This window comes from Sinohyriopsis cumingii, chromosome 17, assembly GCF_028554795.1.
Source record: "Sinohyriopsis cumingii isolate HCF-2022 chromosome 17, ASM2855479v2, whole genome shotgun sequence".
Lineage (NCBI taxonomy): Eukaryota > Metazoa > Mollusca > Bivalvia > Unionida > Unionidae > Sinohyriopsis > Sinohyriopsis cumingii.
In genome coordinates, this window is record NC_142977.1 from 67350983 (window position 1) to 67369913 (window position 18931).

The following is an 18931-nucleotide window of genomic DNA, read 5'->3' on the forward strand; positions in this document are numbered from 1 at the left end:
TTAGGCAGAACAGACACGCCATTGGAACTACCATGAGTCGTGATGCAGAGGACTTGAACTGCTTGGTTTATAAGAATATGAAAAATGAGAGGTCTCATGGTATCGACGTGATTAATTTAAAACCTGATTAAGTCCAGACTTCACTGTTGTCCTAGATGTATCACAGTTTGAAAAAGGTGAATATCAAACTACAACAATCTGCCACTGCATTCTAGATATTCGATTGATACAGCAATGACAAATATGGTGAACCATTTCCTACGCATGGGACAAAGAAAAATAGCTGTTTTAATAACCTTACTTTTCTTATCTCAGTCTAGTCATCTCAGATCAGTCGTCTCAGTCAAGGTGTGGTCTCAGTCAAGGTGTCCACTCGCTCAGAACTACTTTTAGAAAAAGAAACCCTTGCTGTCTTCTCTTTGTGCCTGATGTAGTTGTTCTAAAATAAACAACAACAACAACAAATATATAATCAAAACATAGTAACTTAAGGTAAATCCATCTTTGATAACATGCCATACAAAGACATTTCGAGAGAGACAAAGACACACACACATACGATGTCGAGCTTTCTGGTATTATGCTAGTTCGTTCCAGACAGCATGGTCAATTTTATCCTATATGCAGGCCTATCTCAATACATTTTCAGGTCAGCGTCATTAAATGTAGCTAAAGCTACGTAACTGGTTTTAAATACTTTGTGTGAAACAAATTATATACTATTAGCTACACTTAATGACGCTGACATAAAAAATGACTGCTACAGATTGGATAAAATTCTCAATGCTGTGTGAAATGAACTATATTAGATAGAAAACATTGATCCATGCACATAGACTATAGACCGATACACTTCATAGCCTCCCAACTCTCTTAACAAATACAGAAAACTTAATAACAGCCAGAAAATGTGTTATGTCAAACATTCCTTATTCTAAATTTGTTAAGCATCTCCATTGTTCCCCAGATGAATAAAAAATATACCTATAATATTTAATGACAAATAATGCACTTACCAGCCAGAAGGAATCATTTATCCGTCAAGACATTAATCCATAAGCAAATTTCACGGTAGCACTTACCATATTTCCAAGACAGAAAAATAAATTTTCAAAGAATCCGTGAACGTGAAAGTTTAGCACATGGTTATCCGCTAGGGTCCGTATTTGGAGGGTATTTTATACACGAGGTAATTTTACAATCAATATTATGGACAACACAAGAATACCACAAACAGTTTCACCTCCTCCAAAGAAAAGGAGTTGTATACGATAGTGACACAGATCAATAATTACCCGTGAATAACCCAAGCACGGACATTCATGCTACATGTAACTTTTCGTTACAATAATAGCCTATACACTACAGCATAGGTGTGGGCCCAGTGTCATTTCATTATTTACAATATAATTTTCTAAACTGGAACTGATAAAAATGAAACATTTTTTTTAGTAATAAATATTAACTATTTATTGTCAATTTCATATAACATCCACATATTAAATGTGATAATACCTCAATACTATGCAACGTTTTATGTTGTTATTTTGTTTGGCTCACGCATAAAAACTGCGTACTTCGGATGACACGGTCACGCCATGGTCCTCATTAACTTATTTATATTAATGCACCTCATGTAAATATTGGCGCGTGAACCATATTGCACAAGTGAGAAGTTCTTCTTTACTTTAAAGGAAATTATTGGGTGAGAAAAAGAATTTACGTTGGGGTTTGGACCGAGACAAGGAAAGCCCAGTCGCGGGGTTACATTATATTTATCCACCACCCCCTCGGCAAGTCTCGTGGGGAGACAAATAATGTAACCCATTGACTGGGATTTCGTTGTCTCGGTCCAAACCACAACATAGTTTCTATATGTCTCTTTACAATGATGCCCAATAACTATGAGAGACTTTGAGACCTCAAACTTTTTATTTAAATCACACTTTAGTTCAAGACTGGCAAATCATGGTTCCAGTACCAACGATAGATCTTTTCAGGTTTACTGAGTTTTTAATATAAATCTGATTATTTGTTTCTTTGTTAAGGTGTGATTGGACGCCTATCAGCCTATTTAGGCCGATAGACGAAGCGTTAATGGCACAATAAACACAAATCGTGTCATAATATTTATCACGCCTCCAGCTCGGTGACAATGCTGTTCGTTAACGAAAATGGTTACACATTCAAAAGCTTTTACGGTTGATAATACGAATTTATAGTAATTTTTAAATCGTTTGTTGATCACAAACAGCACATTTCACAGACATCTCTGTCTAATTCACACGCCAAATGGTTGCTTTTATTCCATTTAAACGATGGTATTTTTCGTGCGTTTAATGGTTTTTTTTTTTTTGCCTTGTAATCCATTGGCAGGATCCATTAAGAGTGCTACTGACAGCTTGCGGACGTTAGTTTTCATTAGGAAATAATTATAAAATCACATAGTCCCTAGTGCACACTGGGAAAGTCAGCATGCTAAATTAACCGCCATTATCATAATAGTCATGTACCTCATTGCAGTTAGATATCAGTTCATAATGAAATGACGAAATTGTACATTTGTTCAGGGCTTTATGATACTGAATTCGGAAATCAACAAAGCTGTAGGCCATCACAGATTTTTCACAACAAATTTGATAGACTGTACCAGTTCTTATTTTAACTTTGGATTAAACATAAATCTAATTTAGAAGTGAAATTTTTCAATTTTATTTTGGAAAGCAAACATGTACTATTTTTAAGCAGTGACTATAAGGTGTAAAGCCTGTGTTTTTTTAAAAATTTTGTTCACGTTAATGAAGAGTAAAATCAGTAGAGAATTATCCTGATCTATTGACAGCTATGTCAATATCAAAACAATCATTACGATATGCGTAGACGTGTCCCCGGATGGAACGTCTGACTTTAACAAGTTATATATATATATATATATAAGAAGGAAAAAATACTATCATACATGTCAGAGAAATTTTATTTCGTACTGTTCGTAGATTCGAAGAAAGGTCCGTGAGTTAGGGCACCAGAGTCCTCGATTGCACGCAGCAACCCCTGTAACAGCTTTATATACAACCCCAACTGCAAACACTCTTGACCTTGCTTCCTCTGACGGATCACTTTATAAACTATTCTCCTTGATCAACTTTGACATCGCGTTGCACGTGTCTTCCGTCTACGTCATGATTTAAGCAATTTGTATAGTTCAATACCTGTATCTCTATACCTGACATCACACAGTTGGAAGAGGTAGGATGGAGTTAGGGAATTCTCTTGAACAACACAAATATGCTCCTCGAGCTACTCCAGTTTTACATTTATTGATTATTATATAACCAACACAGACTTATCCAAAGTCAAGTGTTGAAGCACAGCACGAATGGCTGTATTTAATGTGTTTTTCATGTTATGTTGAAGTGTTCATACCTAATTACGATGCTTGTTTCATTTTTGCAATCGCTATTTATATTTTGTGCTTAAATTACAAGAATGCGTTAGAAGTATATTTTTACATGCAATTAAGAAAAACATTTTTCTTTAACTTCAATAATTAAACAGGTACATTATTTTATTTCAGTTTCTGAAGAGGAAATTCAGCAGTGGTAAGTTAAATTCAACGACTATCTCCTTCTGGCGTCGTGGAGAAAACATTGGTATGTGCCTTGTCATTCTGCAACTAAATGCAGTGCTGCCATCCGCAATAAAGGAGAGAGAGAGAGAGAGAGAGAGAGAGAGAGAGAGAGAGACATAAAGGCGCTTTTACAGTTGCCATATCTCAGAGATAGTACGAACTAGCGATGGTATTATAATTTTACAATGCAGGATGGAGGATCTTCATGGACGTATTAATTCATCAAACGCCTCAAATGCAAATAAACAAAACGTTCCTAAGCAAATTTCATTTAATTCAATGGATATTTTATTTTGTAAGTCGTATTTGTTCCGCGAGATATCTGGTGTGAATATCATGATCGAAGTGTATTTAATATAAAACACATGATCTCTTAATTAGTTTCAACATAAATCATTTTTTTTAAATGTATACATGCCAAATGCCGTATATCCTGCGTTTTTTATGAGCAAGAAACTGAAGAAAAAGAAAGGGGAAAAGTTTGTACCTTCGGTAATTGTTTCTTTTACTACAGGTACAGAGGATTTATGAAGGATTGTCCTGACGGGAAACTTACTCTTGAGGTAAGAACAACTTTATTTTCTACGAAACGACCATTGTGTATACATATAAACTCGTCTCCTCTTCACCCTATTGAGTTTCAAATTACAAACGAATGGATTGTCCTTTGTGACCTTTTTTTTTTTTTTTTTTGATGTCTTGTATAAGTGATGTCAATTTCAGACTTAAAAGTCGGTAAATCCAAAGATAAAATCTATTTTGATAACTAATTAAGTTTAATGTGTTCTTTCGCAATTGTTTATAAATTTAGTTATATTGATACGCCAGTCTAGCTAATTTATAAGTTTAGAAGTAGTTGCCATATAAAATTTAAAAGTACATTCCCAAAAAGAACAGATTGCCGAAGATTACACAACATTCGAAAAAAAATATATCGAATTAAACTTTAGAAAAGAAATAATACATATAAAAACTATTTTACAACTATTCGTTGATCTTTTCTGAACTTCTGCATATGGCTGCAATTGGTCATTGCAAACAGTCGAAAACGACTGGTAATGCAACTGTATTTGGGCCCAAACTGGTCAGGTCCGTAATAGTCCAAGGGAACTGCCAGAAGGCAGCACATATATTGACTTCAATGTTACAGGTTTACGTATGACACGTCGATACTGATGACAATGACCACAAGGACGACGATTGCAACACTGGATACATGACATAGCTTCCTAAAGCTAATATTTAAGACTGTTTTCCAATTCGTTTTGCTTTATGCTATTCTGACACCGTTTTTTTAATACATCTTGAGATATGCCCTCTCTGAACTACAGTAGTGATTGGCTGATGCGCACCCTTTGAAATGTAGTAATTGGCTGTAGCCTTAAAGTGTCCAGAGAACATGATGAGTTACATGACACGAATTTCCGTGCTTTCGCCATGGACTTCGGTTCGTACAAGAGTGAAACACATTTATCAGCGGATGGTACTTGGTAATGCTGATTAATATCAAGGAAGGCAAGTCTAAGCGACTTCGATTCGCCAATCTCCAAATGGTCTTTTGAATGTTGTTTGATTGTAAATACATAATATTTATCTCGGATGTGAAGTCTCTGAGGTATATGGTTTGTGCGAAGTGTATATCACTGGTGTGAATCGCATGAGGTATACGGTGATGTTGGTGTAGAGCCAGTGAGGTATATCACTGGTGTGAATCCCATGAGGTACGTGGTTTGTGGAAAGCCCCCGAGGTATATGTTTGGTGTGATTCCCTTGAGTTATATGGTTGGTGTGAATTCCGTGAAGTATATGGTTGGTGTAGATCCCGTGAGGTACCTGGTTTGCGTAAAGCCCCTCTCCCCCCGTTATATGGTAGGTTTGAACCCCTTGAGGTATCTGGTTGGTGTAAATCCCGTGAGGTATATAGTTCGTATGAAGCCTGTGAGATATATGGTTGGTGTAAAGCGAGCAAGGTACATAGTTGGTCTGAATTCAGTGAGGTGTATGGTTGGTGTAAAGCCCGTGAGGTATATATGGTTGGTGTGAAACCCTTGAGGTATAGGGATGATCTAAAAGTTCATGAGGTATATTGTTTGTGTGAAGCCTATTATGTATATGGTTGGTGTGAAGTATATGGCAGGTGTGAATCCAAAGAAATATATATTTGGTGTCAAGGCAAATCAGTAATCAGTTTGTTTATATGCCTCAGTTGTTGATTGTTAACGATTTCCTTCAATTCTAACGTATATTATCATTAAGGGGAGTTAAAGGAAAAATTATTTGCTTTCACTTGCAAATTAATTTCATTAATATTCCATTGACCTATATGAAAATGCTGTTTTTACAATATTTCCGAATCAGAGATAACTAATCCCACAAAAAGATTAATTTTTATCATAACCAAGTAATCTTGTCACTCGATCTATTATCATTCTAACAGTGAAAGTTGTACATAATTTCAGCAATTAATATCATCACCAAATATGGCCAGGTACGAAATGGCAGCAATTAATATCAGCACCAAATATGGCCAGGTACGAAATGGCAGCAATTAATATGTAATGAATATACTCCAGGGTGATATTTAGTGCTGAAAAGTTTAAATAATAGATAAAAACTTGCACAAAGCAAATAATAAAAGTTGCCTGTCAACATCCATTAATAAATCGAATTTGTTCTTCACATGATTGTTCCCACCATTGAAATAAAATTAAGAATAATAAATACCAGTGTATTTCACGCCATGAATTATCTAATCTAATAAACATTTTGTATTCAGCCTAAAATATGCGAAAATAATTACTTTGGAACTTAACTGAATTGGCCAATCTGTGTCTACAGCCATTCGTGTCGTTATCGTGGCATCTTTTATTCATGAAGAAGGTCTCATATTTCAAAAGATAATATTGATAGATAAAACCTGAACAAAGCAAAGAATAAAATTTGCCAGGTAAACTCCATTGCTAGATCGAATTTGTCCGTTACATGATTGTGTCCACTATTAAAATAAAATTAAAAATAATAAATATCAGTGTATTTCACGTCATCAATTATCTAATCTAATAAACGTTTTGTATTCAGCCTAAAATACGCGAAATAATTACTTTGGAACTTAACTAAATTGGCCAATCTGTGTCATAGCCATTTGTGTCGTCATGGTGGCATTTTTTATTCATGAAGAAGGTCTCATATTTCAAAAGATAATATTGATAGATAAAACATGCACAAAGCAAAGAATAAAATTTCCCAGGCAAACTCTATTGATAAATCGAATTTGTCCGTGACATGATTGTGTCCACTATTGAAATAAAATTAACAATAATAAATATCAGTGTATTTCACGTCATCAATTATCTAATCTAATAAACGTTTTGTATTCAGCCTAAAATACGCGAAATAATTACTTTGGAACTTAACTAAATTGGCCAATCTGTGTCATAGCCATTTGTGTCGTCATGGTGGCATTTTTTATTCATGAAGAAGGTCTCATATTTCAAAAGATAATATTGATAGATAAAACATGCACAAAGCAAAGAATAAAATTTCCCAGGCAAACTCTATTGATAAATCGAATTTGTCCGTGACATGATTGTGTCCACTATTGAAATAAAATTAACAATAATAAATATCAGTATCTTGCACATCATGAATTATCTAATAAACGTTTTGTATTCAGCCTAAAATACGCAACAGTACCTACTTTGGAACTTAACTAACTGGCCCATCTGTATCTATAGCTATTCGTGTAGTTATCGTGGTATTTTGTATTCATGAATACTACTTTATATTTAAAAAGAAGATACAAGTCATTTTTTGCGCAAAAACCTAATACGTTTTCTAAACAAACCGCCGTGTTCATGAGGTTTAGATTAGCTTACACTGTAAAATTCTTCAAGAAAAATTGATCACTCTTTCACGTAAATAGTGTGTACCCTGGCCAAGCATGCCACATGTGAGAATATTTTATGAAGAAACTTGTTAGTGTCAGTCCGTTTTTAAAAAAGTATGAAATCATATTTTTTCGTGAAGAGTTACCTTTGTAATGAAAGAATCACATCTGTCACAATCTTATACCATTTTTTCTGAATATTTATCCTGTTCATGAAATATTTGCCCCGATATGTAAGGGATTCTTTTTCACAATGAAAAATGCCACTTTATATTTATAAGTGTTATTGTTTTTCTAGCAAAGTTTGTATCATTGTGTCAGTGTAATTCATCGTGAAGGAAGTGGCTTACTTCATGAAAATTGCGCTTTTTCTCCATAAAAGTACCACTTTTTCACGAACGGAATAACTTGTTTTGTCAACTTTTTGCATGGACGCGTAACGACACTTTTCGTGTAGAATGTTACACTCTGTATGGTTCTTACTCATTTTGTTGTTGTTGTTGTTTTTGTTGTAGGGTTTAACGTCATTTTTCAGCACACGATAGGCTATACATGGCGGCCAGTATTAATGGTGGAGGAAGAACCCGGGAAAACCACGGAAAGAACCACCGACCCTCGAGAAGCTACTGGCAAGCTTTCTCACATATCCACATTGGCCGAATCCGAGACTCGAACCTACGCAGACAGAGGTGAGATGGCAGTGATCCGTAACGGAGAGCGCTTTAGACCACTAGGCCACTCGGGGCCCTCTTACTCATTTTGAACGGAACATTTAACTTTGTTTCATGAAAAGTTTTCCATCCGAGCTAACACCATGGCCATGTTACCAGAACCTAAATCTGCTGTACCAAATGTCTTTATTTGCCAAATACAGTTGCTGATATTAGTGGCTTGCCGGCCTGCCAAATACAATTGCTGATATTAGTAGCTAGACTGATGGTTGATGTGTGCACGGAGACGATCGATAAGTGAGCTGCACAAAATCTATCTTAGCTATCTATGACGTCAGCGGGTTTGGGGCGAGGGCAAACATGCAACAGGTTATCGCTGGTTTGTCTGCAGGTTTGTGTTTTCATATGTACATGAAGCCATTCAATAAACGATTCCGATAAAGGGACATTGGTTAACCATGGCAATATGTTACAATATTTTAGGCTTAGGCGGACCGCTTTTATCGTAAATTATTATTGGTTATCTTTTGTTACTCTCATATATCATCAAGCTGTGAAGGTTTCCTTCATATTGGTGATGCATTTAGCAGCCCGGTATACAGTCGTTATGAGTACTCGTGTCGTCACGAAACAGTGGCTTCCTTCATATTGGTGATGCATTTAGTAGCCCGGTATACAGTCGTTCTGAGTACTCGTGTCGTTGCGAAAGAGTGGTTTCCTTCATATTGGTGATGCATTTAGTAGCCCGGTATACAGTCGTTCTGAGTACTGGTGTTGTTGCGAAACAGTGGTTTCCTTCATATTGGTGATGCATTTAGTAGCCCGGTATACAGTCGTTATGAGAACTCGTGTCGTTGCGAAACAGTGCTTTCATCACATAAATTGTAAAAACTTCATGACAGAATTAGAAATATAGGTTTCATAATGAATTGTTATTTCTTTCATATAATCTATATAAAGGTTACAGATGTGCAGCCTTCTTAAAGGTAACTTTATCACGAAATTTTCTTCTCTATACCTCGAAGCAAATTTGTTATGAAAAAGTTACTTCTTTTGTGCAAAATATGCAATATTCAGTAAGAGTGTAATTTATTTCACTAAAAAAGGTGTTAGGACACATCCAAGGAATTTTTCGTGAGAATGTGTGCTCTTTAGAAAAAAAATGTATTTTTCTTGATAAACAAGTGATTTTTCGTGCCGATGTACGCCTTTCACATAAAAGTTTATTTCTGTTCTGCAAAAAGTTTAGTTTTCATCAAAAAATTTAACTTTTTCGTGAGAGAAGCAACGTTTATCATGGGAACGGTTACTTTTTCGTTAAGAAAGTGGACTCACTAGTGCAAATCGTTTTCCTTAACAAAAGTAGCTTAATGTTTTAAATGTTCGGTTAGGTGACATACTTTTCAAGTACTAATTAGACAATCTTGGTAAAAAGAACAGTTTCTTCACAAAAGGTGACTTTTTCAAGACATGGGGTGGGGGTGGATTTCGCCTTTTTCATTAAATCGTGCCTTGGTGAAAAAAATGTTACGTTATTTATATGAACGGTCATCGATGCCCCTTCAACCTGGCGTCCTCTGGAGACTGACTAAATATTTCTGACCCAATGAAGTCATTCTAATATTATTCGAACCTTTATAACCTGGACATATCTATGAAACGGCCAAATGTTTTATTCTGATAGTGTCCGGCTTATGCTAGTTTTAATATATGTTTTCTGAGTATGTGGACTGACTAATTTATAGTGACAATATTTCGAGTAAACACGTACCAGTCAAAGGTAAATGTTTTTGGCCCATTTTGTACCACTTTCGTCCACAGTTTTCTCTGCTGTTTAAAAGGAAAAATTGTCCATCGTTTAAGTAACAAAAAAGTACAAAACAGTGACAATGTTGAAATGTATATTCTTTTTCAGGGTTTCACGAAGATCTATAAACAGTTCTTTCCTTTCGGGGATCCAAGCAAGTTTGCTGAGTTTGTCTTTAACGTCTTCGATGAAAATAAGGTACGTGTGTTACAGTTTTTATTACTTTGTTTATCGTTAAATTATCAAATTTATCAATGCCAAGGTAATTTCGCTAGTTAAAATATTGACAAAAGCAGAACCTTTTCATCTTTAACAACGTAATATCGAATATGATACTACGTGGACAGGCATGGAGTAATTATTAATGCGACGTTATTATCATGCCTGCCAAAGTTTTGTTCGCTTACCGTATGTCCTGACTTATCAGTCAAGAGACACTAAAAGTGCACAGACTCATTTCTGCAGTCGCATACTGCGCCGGCAGATCTAGGTTTGTGCAGTTTATTTGACGTAATCCGTAGAACAAAAAAAAAATGTATCCTGGTATGCAGATGCATTATATTACGGCAGAGAAGGATCTTTGTTTTTTGCAGTTTGACACGTCTTATAAGCGAGTACGAGTGGTATTTGCCCTTTTTTACTTGTTGCTTATTTGCTTCATTTGTACAGGGTAGGTTATTTGGGCAATATGAGTTTATTTTGCATTTTGATGTCTAAATGTTTAATGACTGACATCTAATATTTCTCTTGATTTATTTAATAATTCCAATTGATTCTGTGATAAGCACCGGAAGCTTAAATTAAATCCACCACCGGGAGGCTTAGAGATATGAAACTGACCTTTTTCATACGATATAAGGAGGTGAATATCAATAAAACATACAATTAAAGTATCAGATAATGTGTGATTTGTAGGATTTAATATGTGCTTATTAACAACTATTAGTGTTACAATTAACTACGATATCATTCCATTTTTTAGAGATTGAGTCACTATTTCTTGGGGCAAGATGACGGTATATATACCAAAGTGGAGACGGTATACCAGAGTGGGGACGGTATATATACCAGGGTGGGGGTGGTATACATATATGTATATATACCAAAGTGGGGACCGTATATATATATATATATATATATATATATATATATATATATATATATATATATATATATATATATATATATATACCAATGCGGATATACAAATCTCACATTATCTGATACTTTAATTGTATGTTTTATTCACATTTACCTCCTTATATCAAAATGAAAAAAGTCAGTTTGGAGACGGTATACATAATTAAGAGGGGATGATATATATATATATATATATATATATATATATATATATATATATATATATATATATATATATATATATATATTTGGCATGTATACCGTATACATACATACATACATACATACATACATATACCAAAGTGGGGACTGTATATATACCAAGGTGGGGACGGTAAATAATCTGTTACGTTCAGGCTCTTACATAAAAGGAAAATAATCGCGAAGACAACAAGCGTTGTAAAATTTAACAAATAATTTATTTCCCTTGAAAAACAATGCAAAAGTGAGAAAAATAATAATCCAAGATTAATCGAAGATATTAAAGAAATAAAAGTCCTAGTTATAAAATGTCCTAATGAGACTGAGTTCGAATCTCGATGAAGTCCAAAAGGAATGAAAGGCGATAACGTATTCTGTGGTCAATGTTGTACTGACGTGTCAACAATTCTTTGTTGAAGCACAGAAAACAATAGTCCAGTGTTTGAATTTCTATAACTGTCTTTGTCCGAGAATTAGTTTAGAGCACAAGTATTTCAGGGGAAAAATAATCTCTTGGAATCAAAATAATTTTAAGAATTGAAAATAAAAAATTCAATTCAAACTGGTCACAACAAAATACCTTGAAGTGTTGATGGTTTAAAGCCCGACTGACTATATTTTCTATAGAAAATTGTTATACACCAATTTACGACGCAAAACAGATTCCCGCATGAGGGTCACATTATCAAGTTCTTGAACAACATATAAACTTTTTACATCCCGAACATCACATACTCCCAGTATGGCCTCGATTTCACTTTATGAATCTGACACTAAGAAAGAATAAACAAATAATAATAAAAGTCGTTTACTTCAACTCTTACTCATTCTGAATCAAAGTCAGGAACTAAGTCAGCATTAGAAACAAAGTTTCTATTATTAAGTGTTTACGAAACATTCAGGTCAAACTAAAATTCTAGAAAATGTCAAAATCCAGTAAATAAAACTACATTACAATAGCTTCTAAAGGAATAAAAAATAAAATAAAACTAACAAACAAACAATTAAATTAAATCAAATATAAATTAAATCAAATATGCATAACAATACCAAAGTATGGACGGTACTAGAGTATTGACGGTCTGTATTACAAAGGTGTGGATGGTCTGCATTACCAAAGTATGGAGGGTCTTTAATACCAAGGTATAGACGGACTGCAACACAAAATTTTTGACAATTAGTAATACCAAGAAATGGACGGTTTCTGATACCACCTAATGAACTGTCTATAATACCAAAGTAATCGACGGTCAATAATACCAGCGTATGGGCGGTCAATAATACCAGAGCATGGACTGTCTATAATAACAAAGTATGGACTCTTTATAATAACAAAATATGGACTGTCTATAATACCAATGCATGTACTGTTTATAATACCAAGGTATGGATTCTATATTGCCAAAATATAAACAGCCAACAATACTAATGTATGGACTTTCTGTAATACCAAAGTATGTTACTCTCTATAATACAAAGGTATGGACTGTCTATAATAACAGTGTATGGACTGTCTATAATACCAAAGTATGTACTCTCTATAATACCAAGGTACGGAATTAAATTCAGGATACACTGAACAGAGAGAGAGAGAGAGAGAGAGAGAGAGAGAGAGAGAGAGAGAGTGAGAGACAGAGAAAGACAGAGAGAGAAACATACATACATACATACATACAATGGCACTCAATTGGCTCTCAGCGTTAAGAGGTTAGTGTAATGACGGGTTTGCCTGGTGTCAGAATAATATCACTGGGTGGGACATGATGTCACATGTCTGCGGCATGTTTCCTCTTTGGTAGACATCACTATAAACTGCCACACTCCATACATCATAGTGATATGACTAAAATTGTTACAGCCACGTTAAAAATCAAAACACACACACACACACATTCACATACAGACAAATATACACATACAGACACATATACACATACACTCGCGTTGCCTCCTTTCTCTATATGTTAAAATAGGATATGTTGCAAATAAATAATAATACTTCGGTACTATGTTCAGAATACACATAGTATTGTATAGTACAGTATTGTAGACCTGTGACGGGAGGAAATGGGGTTTATACACATATGTAATTAAATAGACACCCGACGGGTAGAAAGTGGAGTTTGCAGACGTACGTATCACAAAATATATGTAACGGGAAGAGATGGGTTTGTGCACCTAAGTAATTTTCACGTCAAATAATTTCTCGCCTCAAACAAAATAAAAGCGCCAAAGAATCCTATTGTTTTCAGAACAGTTGAAGTTTCAGAAGGGCAGACAATATTATTGATTAACTGCAGAAACCTAAATTTGCTATCTAAAAACAATAAATGTTGCAGCAAGAGTAACATCCCTTTTTAATTTTGTATTGAACAATGAATTATATGCTCCCAAGCCTAAGACATCCAAACGATTTCTGTGATTCAGACATCCTTAGCGTCCGAGTTGTACATCTCAACGCCGTTTTGTGAAATACTTCATGCAAATTTGGTGACGATGTAGGAGGAACAAAATGATCAGAGTGTGTACAAGTAATTGTTGCTGTTTGATATGCAAGGGTAATTAGTTCCCTGGCTACTGATTGTATCAGCTGACACCGCTTGGCCATCGAAATATTTCCCTAGTGTTAATTCCCCTGACTATTACCTAATGAATGAATTATTAATTAAATAGAGTGAACCTATTTGGATCTAAATACGGCTTGACAAATGAGTAAGTGAACAACTGCAATTTTAAGTTAAGCACATGGTTTGAGCCTCTCTCGAATACACGTATTACTAGACCATGTTGTCAACGGAGTGCATATATCCACTTTAGCATATTTTGAATTCAAGTTCTAGTTTCTTGTACACATTGTGTTTCCATGGGTATACATTGATGAAATTACTTTCGATTACACATTCTAAATCGTTCAAGCAAAACAAATGATTTTTGTAAACTCTCAAGATAGTACCATGTTGCAGACTCTGGCATTTTGCCAAGAAAATAGCCAAAAATTTAAAGGAAATAAACTAAAGCACACCCCGATGTCATCAGCAAGATTTATAGCAATAAATGTGGCCAATCGATGTAAATTACCTTCTTGATGAGATTCATGAAGTACTTTGTTTGACATTCAGCCAAAGATACGTGTAGCAACCCAGGAAATGGAGTTCGACATGTGTGATACACGATAAAGTAGGATTTAAACACGTTTCCCGTGCTTGTTTTATCTTTTCTCCAAGCCAGATTTGAAAAAAGTAAACAATTTTATTCTTGAAGGGTAGTGCGTGTGCAATTATAAAACGTTATTTTAAGCAGCAAGTGCAAGTCACTCTAGATATTGTACACTCGTGTCATAGGTAAAAAATACGATGATTTATGATCGTCAGGAGAAGTACATTATTTCTAATCAATTCAGACCAGATGAATATTGTTTTTGAATAGTATCAAGTACCAGTAAATGACTCCAGTCAAGTACTTGGAATTTATCAGGCCACAATCCACACAGGCTCCTAAACGTGTGCATTGTTCCTGAGTTGAGCCTATCGGATTCTAAAAATCCAGACCATATAAGGTTACGAAATAAAAGATACTGTAATATATTAACACATCGTAATATTCGACTCTGCAATAAATTTTACAGTTATTCTTCCACTGAAATTTAAAATTTAATATCAAAATTACGTGGATTACGAATAACAAAACACAAGTATGGTTGTGCTAAGAAGGGCGTTTAAACATTGAAAGAATAAACTGTAATGGTCATTTTCTTTCTAGGGTCCCGTTTCAGAGCACAGACTTTCTTCATATTTGTGTGCGTAGTATAGAAACAAAAATGTACACACATTAAGAAACATCCTTACTAATTTTGACTGAAACATTTTGAAGTTATCATTTGTAATTCTTATGTGAGTAGACATGAGTGGTATTTTAATGTAATATATTTGTATCACATTCCATCACAAAATTAAAAGACAGAACTACTAGAACCTAGAAAAGCGAAATAAAAATACTTAATTTATTATATAGTTTCTAAGGCGACAAAACCTGTGGCAATATGTCAAGTCTTTCATGCCTGTCTACATGTATGTACACTATTGCACGTACTGATCTTTTATGTCAACCAACAATTAATTAAACCACTCTATATAAACAAGAAAGTGAAGGAAATCATTAAAAACCTCTTTCATGCGAACAGATTGACTACTAACCTACATTATTGCGGGGAGGTTTCTAGTTCTTTTCTTGTTCTTTTGATGTCGGGTTCTAAGTTCCGATGAACTATGTTGAGTTTGCAATCCATCCTGCGCCTAGCACGTGCCAAGTCTACATTTATGTAATCAGTGGGGCCTACGAAAGCAGTATCTGCACAAAGCATTTGACTTCCTTATGAAAAATTAATTTTATGAGCATATCGCATTCCAGTTAAGTCAAGAGTATAATTAAGCGACAGTATCAATGTTAGGAAAAATATTATGCAGAAAAAATATGACGGAGACATTAGAATTCCAACTAGTCGATGTATTATTAATTCGACAAATAACTGAAGCACACGGAAATTTACACTGACAAAAACTAATCGGAAATTTAGGTAATTTTTTATATTATCCTTTTATCCTGGTACTGAGCTTTTCATTTCCTTCATGGAGACTGTACGCCGCTTTTTGTTTTAATGCTATTCATATTCAGACATCGTGGTATAAAAAGAGCCAGTATATAGTAACTGACTTTTCGAATTCAGACTAAACTCCCAATGATGACGTTTTATTGGTTACATTAAGAATATTAAGAATGTTGACGCAGTTAGTAGTTGTAGATAACCAAAGTTTCTGTTTCCGAACCCGGTATAGACCTTTTGGAAAGTACAAATTTGTAAAAAGGACATTCATTGGATTGCAAATTATTCTTAGAATACATTTCAGATCCCCCACATTGTAAAGACAAATTAAACTGTCAGAAAACCCACTAAAATGTCTATCAAATTCTTGAAAATCCGATAAATCACTTGTGCATGCAAGAGTTAATTTATGACGAAGAGGCGGACGAACGATGAATATTTCAATATTCCCTCGCCTTAGGGTGGAGGACAATTAAACTGAAACCTGCTCGGAATGCAACATGGCAGCTCAGTACATGGAAAGCATTGGTAGGAGTTAAATTAACTGTCATTCAAGCCTTAGTCGATCAAGCTGACGACCAGACATTTGATGGACGTAGCTGAAGTTGTGAATATTGCAGCTTCTAATACCAGCTTATCCAGGCATATTATTGTGATTTCATAAATGGCGGAAAACACTCATTCGCCTCCCATATTGTTATATTAGTATATTTTTCTGTTAATAAAACTCTGGAAGAAACTAATAAAGAATCTTGGGTAAATTTAGATCAATCCACACGATTTTCTTGTAAATGTACAGCATACACACGGAAATAACCCATCTTGTTCTTCAAGATTCAAATCAACGAACACTTCTGATCACTGCCAAATGTATTATTGATGACTTTTGCACAACTCATTACTTGGGAATTATTCGATAACAATTTTAACAAGACAAAACAATCTGACACGTGCAATAGTTTTAACATTCCAGCGTGTTTTGTTTTGTTTTGTTTCGTTTGGGGGTCTTTGTGTGTGTGTGTGTGTGTGTGTGTGTGTGTGTGTGTAGGGAGGGAGGGTCTCATTTTCTTTGCCCACTTTGTGCAACAATAACGAGTTTTTGATATTCAAGAAATGTGCAGATGGATTCCAGAAACATTTCATATCGACAGCCAGAGAACTTCACTTTAGGAATTTTAAGCACTTGTCTAACAAGATAATAGGGATGTAGGTAGCTCTGATTTACAATCACTGAATTATCTAAACAAGCCCATTGTAAGTGTGCAGGTAAATCAACTGACAACTATCTTACTCTTAAAGTTTGAAACACTGGCATGAAGCCATAAACTATGATCGACACTTTGCTTTGTGCTCTTGGGTGAGGACAGAACTGTGATGAAGATGATTATTTTGATTATGAGCGATGACAAAAATGTGATGAAGCTGATTTTGTGCTAGTGAGTGATGACAAATGTGATATAAACACGAGTCTGCTTATGGGTGGCCAGACAAATGTGATGAATATGATTTTGTGCTATGGGCGATGGGAGAAATGTGTTCCCATTCAAGAGTGCTCTTAAAACTCACTTATTGCGACTGCAAGAACAAACTTAAAGACCTAGTAATGTTTCCTACCTTAAATATGTTCAGCATGTTTTTATGTTTTCTAATTTCATTGTGTTTGTTTCTTTTGTAATCATAGCATTATATATGTTGTTTTGTGTTCTAGGTGTTGTCTAATGTTGTAAATCGCTTAGAGCTTCTAAAGTCTAGGCGCTTTACAAAGTCCTCGTTATTATTATTATTATTATTATTATTATGAAGATAATTGTGTATTTCCGAGTGTTGACAAATGTCATGAAGGTACTATTGTGATCATGTGTGACGAGAGAAATATAACGAAGATGATTTTGTTATTATTGGCGATGATATAAATGTGACGATGATGATTTTGTGATTATGGGTGATCAAAAAAATGGAATGAGGATGGTTTTGTTCTTATGGGTGATGACAGAAACTGTAGTAGACGATTTTGTGGATATAGATGAGGACAGAAAAGTGCTGAAGATGATTTTGTGCTTATAGGTGGTTAGATAAATGTGATGAAGATGACTGTGATGAAGATGATTTTCTGATAATGGGTGATGTCCAAAACATGACGAAGATGCTTTTGTCTTTTAGGGTGCGGACAGAAATATGACGAATATAATTTTGTGTTGATGGGCTTCGTCAGGGGAAATGTGATTAAGATGATTTTGTACTGGTGGGCTTCGTCAGGGGAAATATGATTAAGATGATTTTGTGCTGATGGGCTTCGTCAGGGGAAATGTGATTAAGATGATTTTGTGTTGATGGGTTTCGTCAGGGGAAATATGATTAAGATGATTTTGTGCTGATGGGCTTCGTCAGGGGAAATGTGATTAAGATGATTTTGTGCTGATGGGCTTCGTCAGGGGAAATGTGATTAAGATGATTTTGTGCTGATGGGCTTCGTCAGGGGAAATGTGATTAAGATGATTTTGTGCTGATGGGCTTCGTCAGGGGAAATGTGATTAAGATGATTTTGTGCTTATGAGTGATCAAAGAAATGGAATGAGGGTGATTTTGTTCTTATGGGCGATGACAGAAACTGTAGGAGACGAGGACAGAAATATGATGAAGATGATTTTGTTCTCATTTGTGGTCACATAAATGCGCTAAATATGATACCGTTATATAGGGTACATGTGATGAAGATGGTGCTATAACATCTCTAGATCATTGTCTAGTCATGGCATATAATTATATATTTCCAGATAAAGGCCAGGTTTATCTCAGTTAGCATACGTTTTGACGTTAGCCAATTATACATAAATATGTACATATTGTATATTTAAAACTTAAGTATTGGACTACTGTTCTCTACTCGCGTCAATGGGCATGGGATCTTTATCCCTTGATCACATTTTAAAACTCTAATGTTTCTTCCTTGCAAAAAATAATCCCTAATATCATAATATTGTGGATATAAAAATAATAG

The 18931-nt window shown here is 34.8% G+C and overlaps 1 protein-coding gene across 1 annotated transcript in view; it reads left to right on the forward strand.

Moving 5' to 3' along the window:
• LOC149779152 (neuronal calcium sensor 1-like) overlaps positions 1–18931 on the forward strand; it is a 161085-nt gene that overhangs the window by 71142 nt on the left and 71012 nt on the right. Inside the window, exons 2-4 of the mRNA XM_089939712.1 lie at positions 3575–3599; positions 4143–4191; positions 10101–10190. Coding sequence (XP_089795838.1) covers positions 3575–3599; positions 4143–4191; positions 10101–10190 — 164 coding nt within the window. The remainder of the gene's footprint in view (positions 1–3574; positions 3600–4142; positions 4192–10100; positions 10191–18931) is intronic.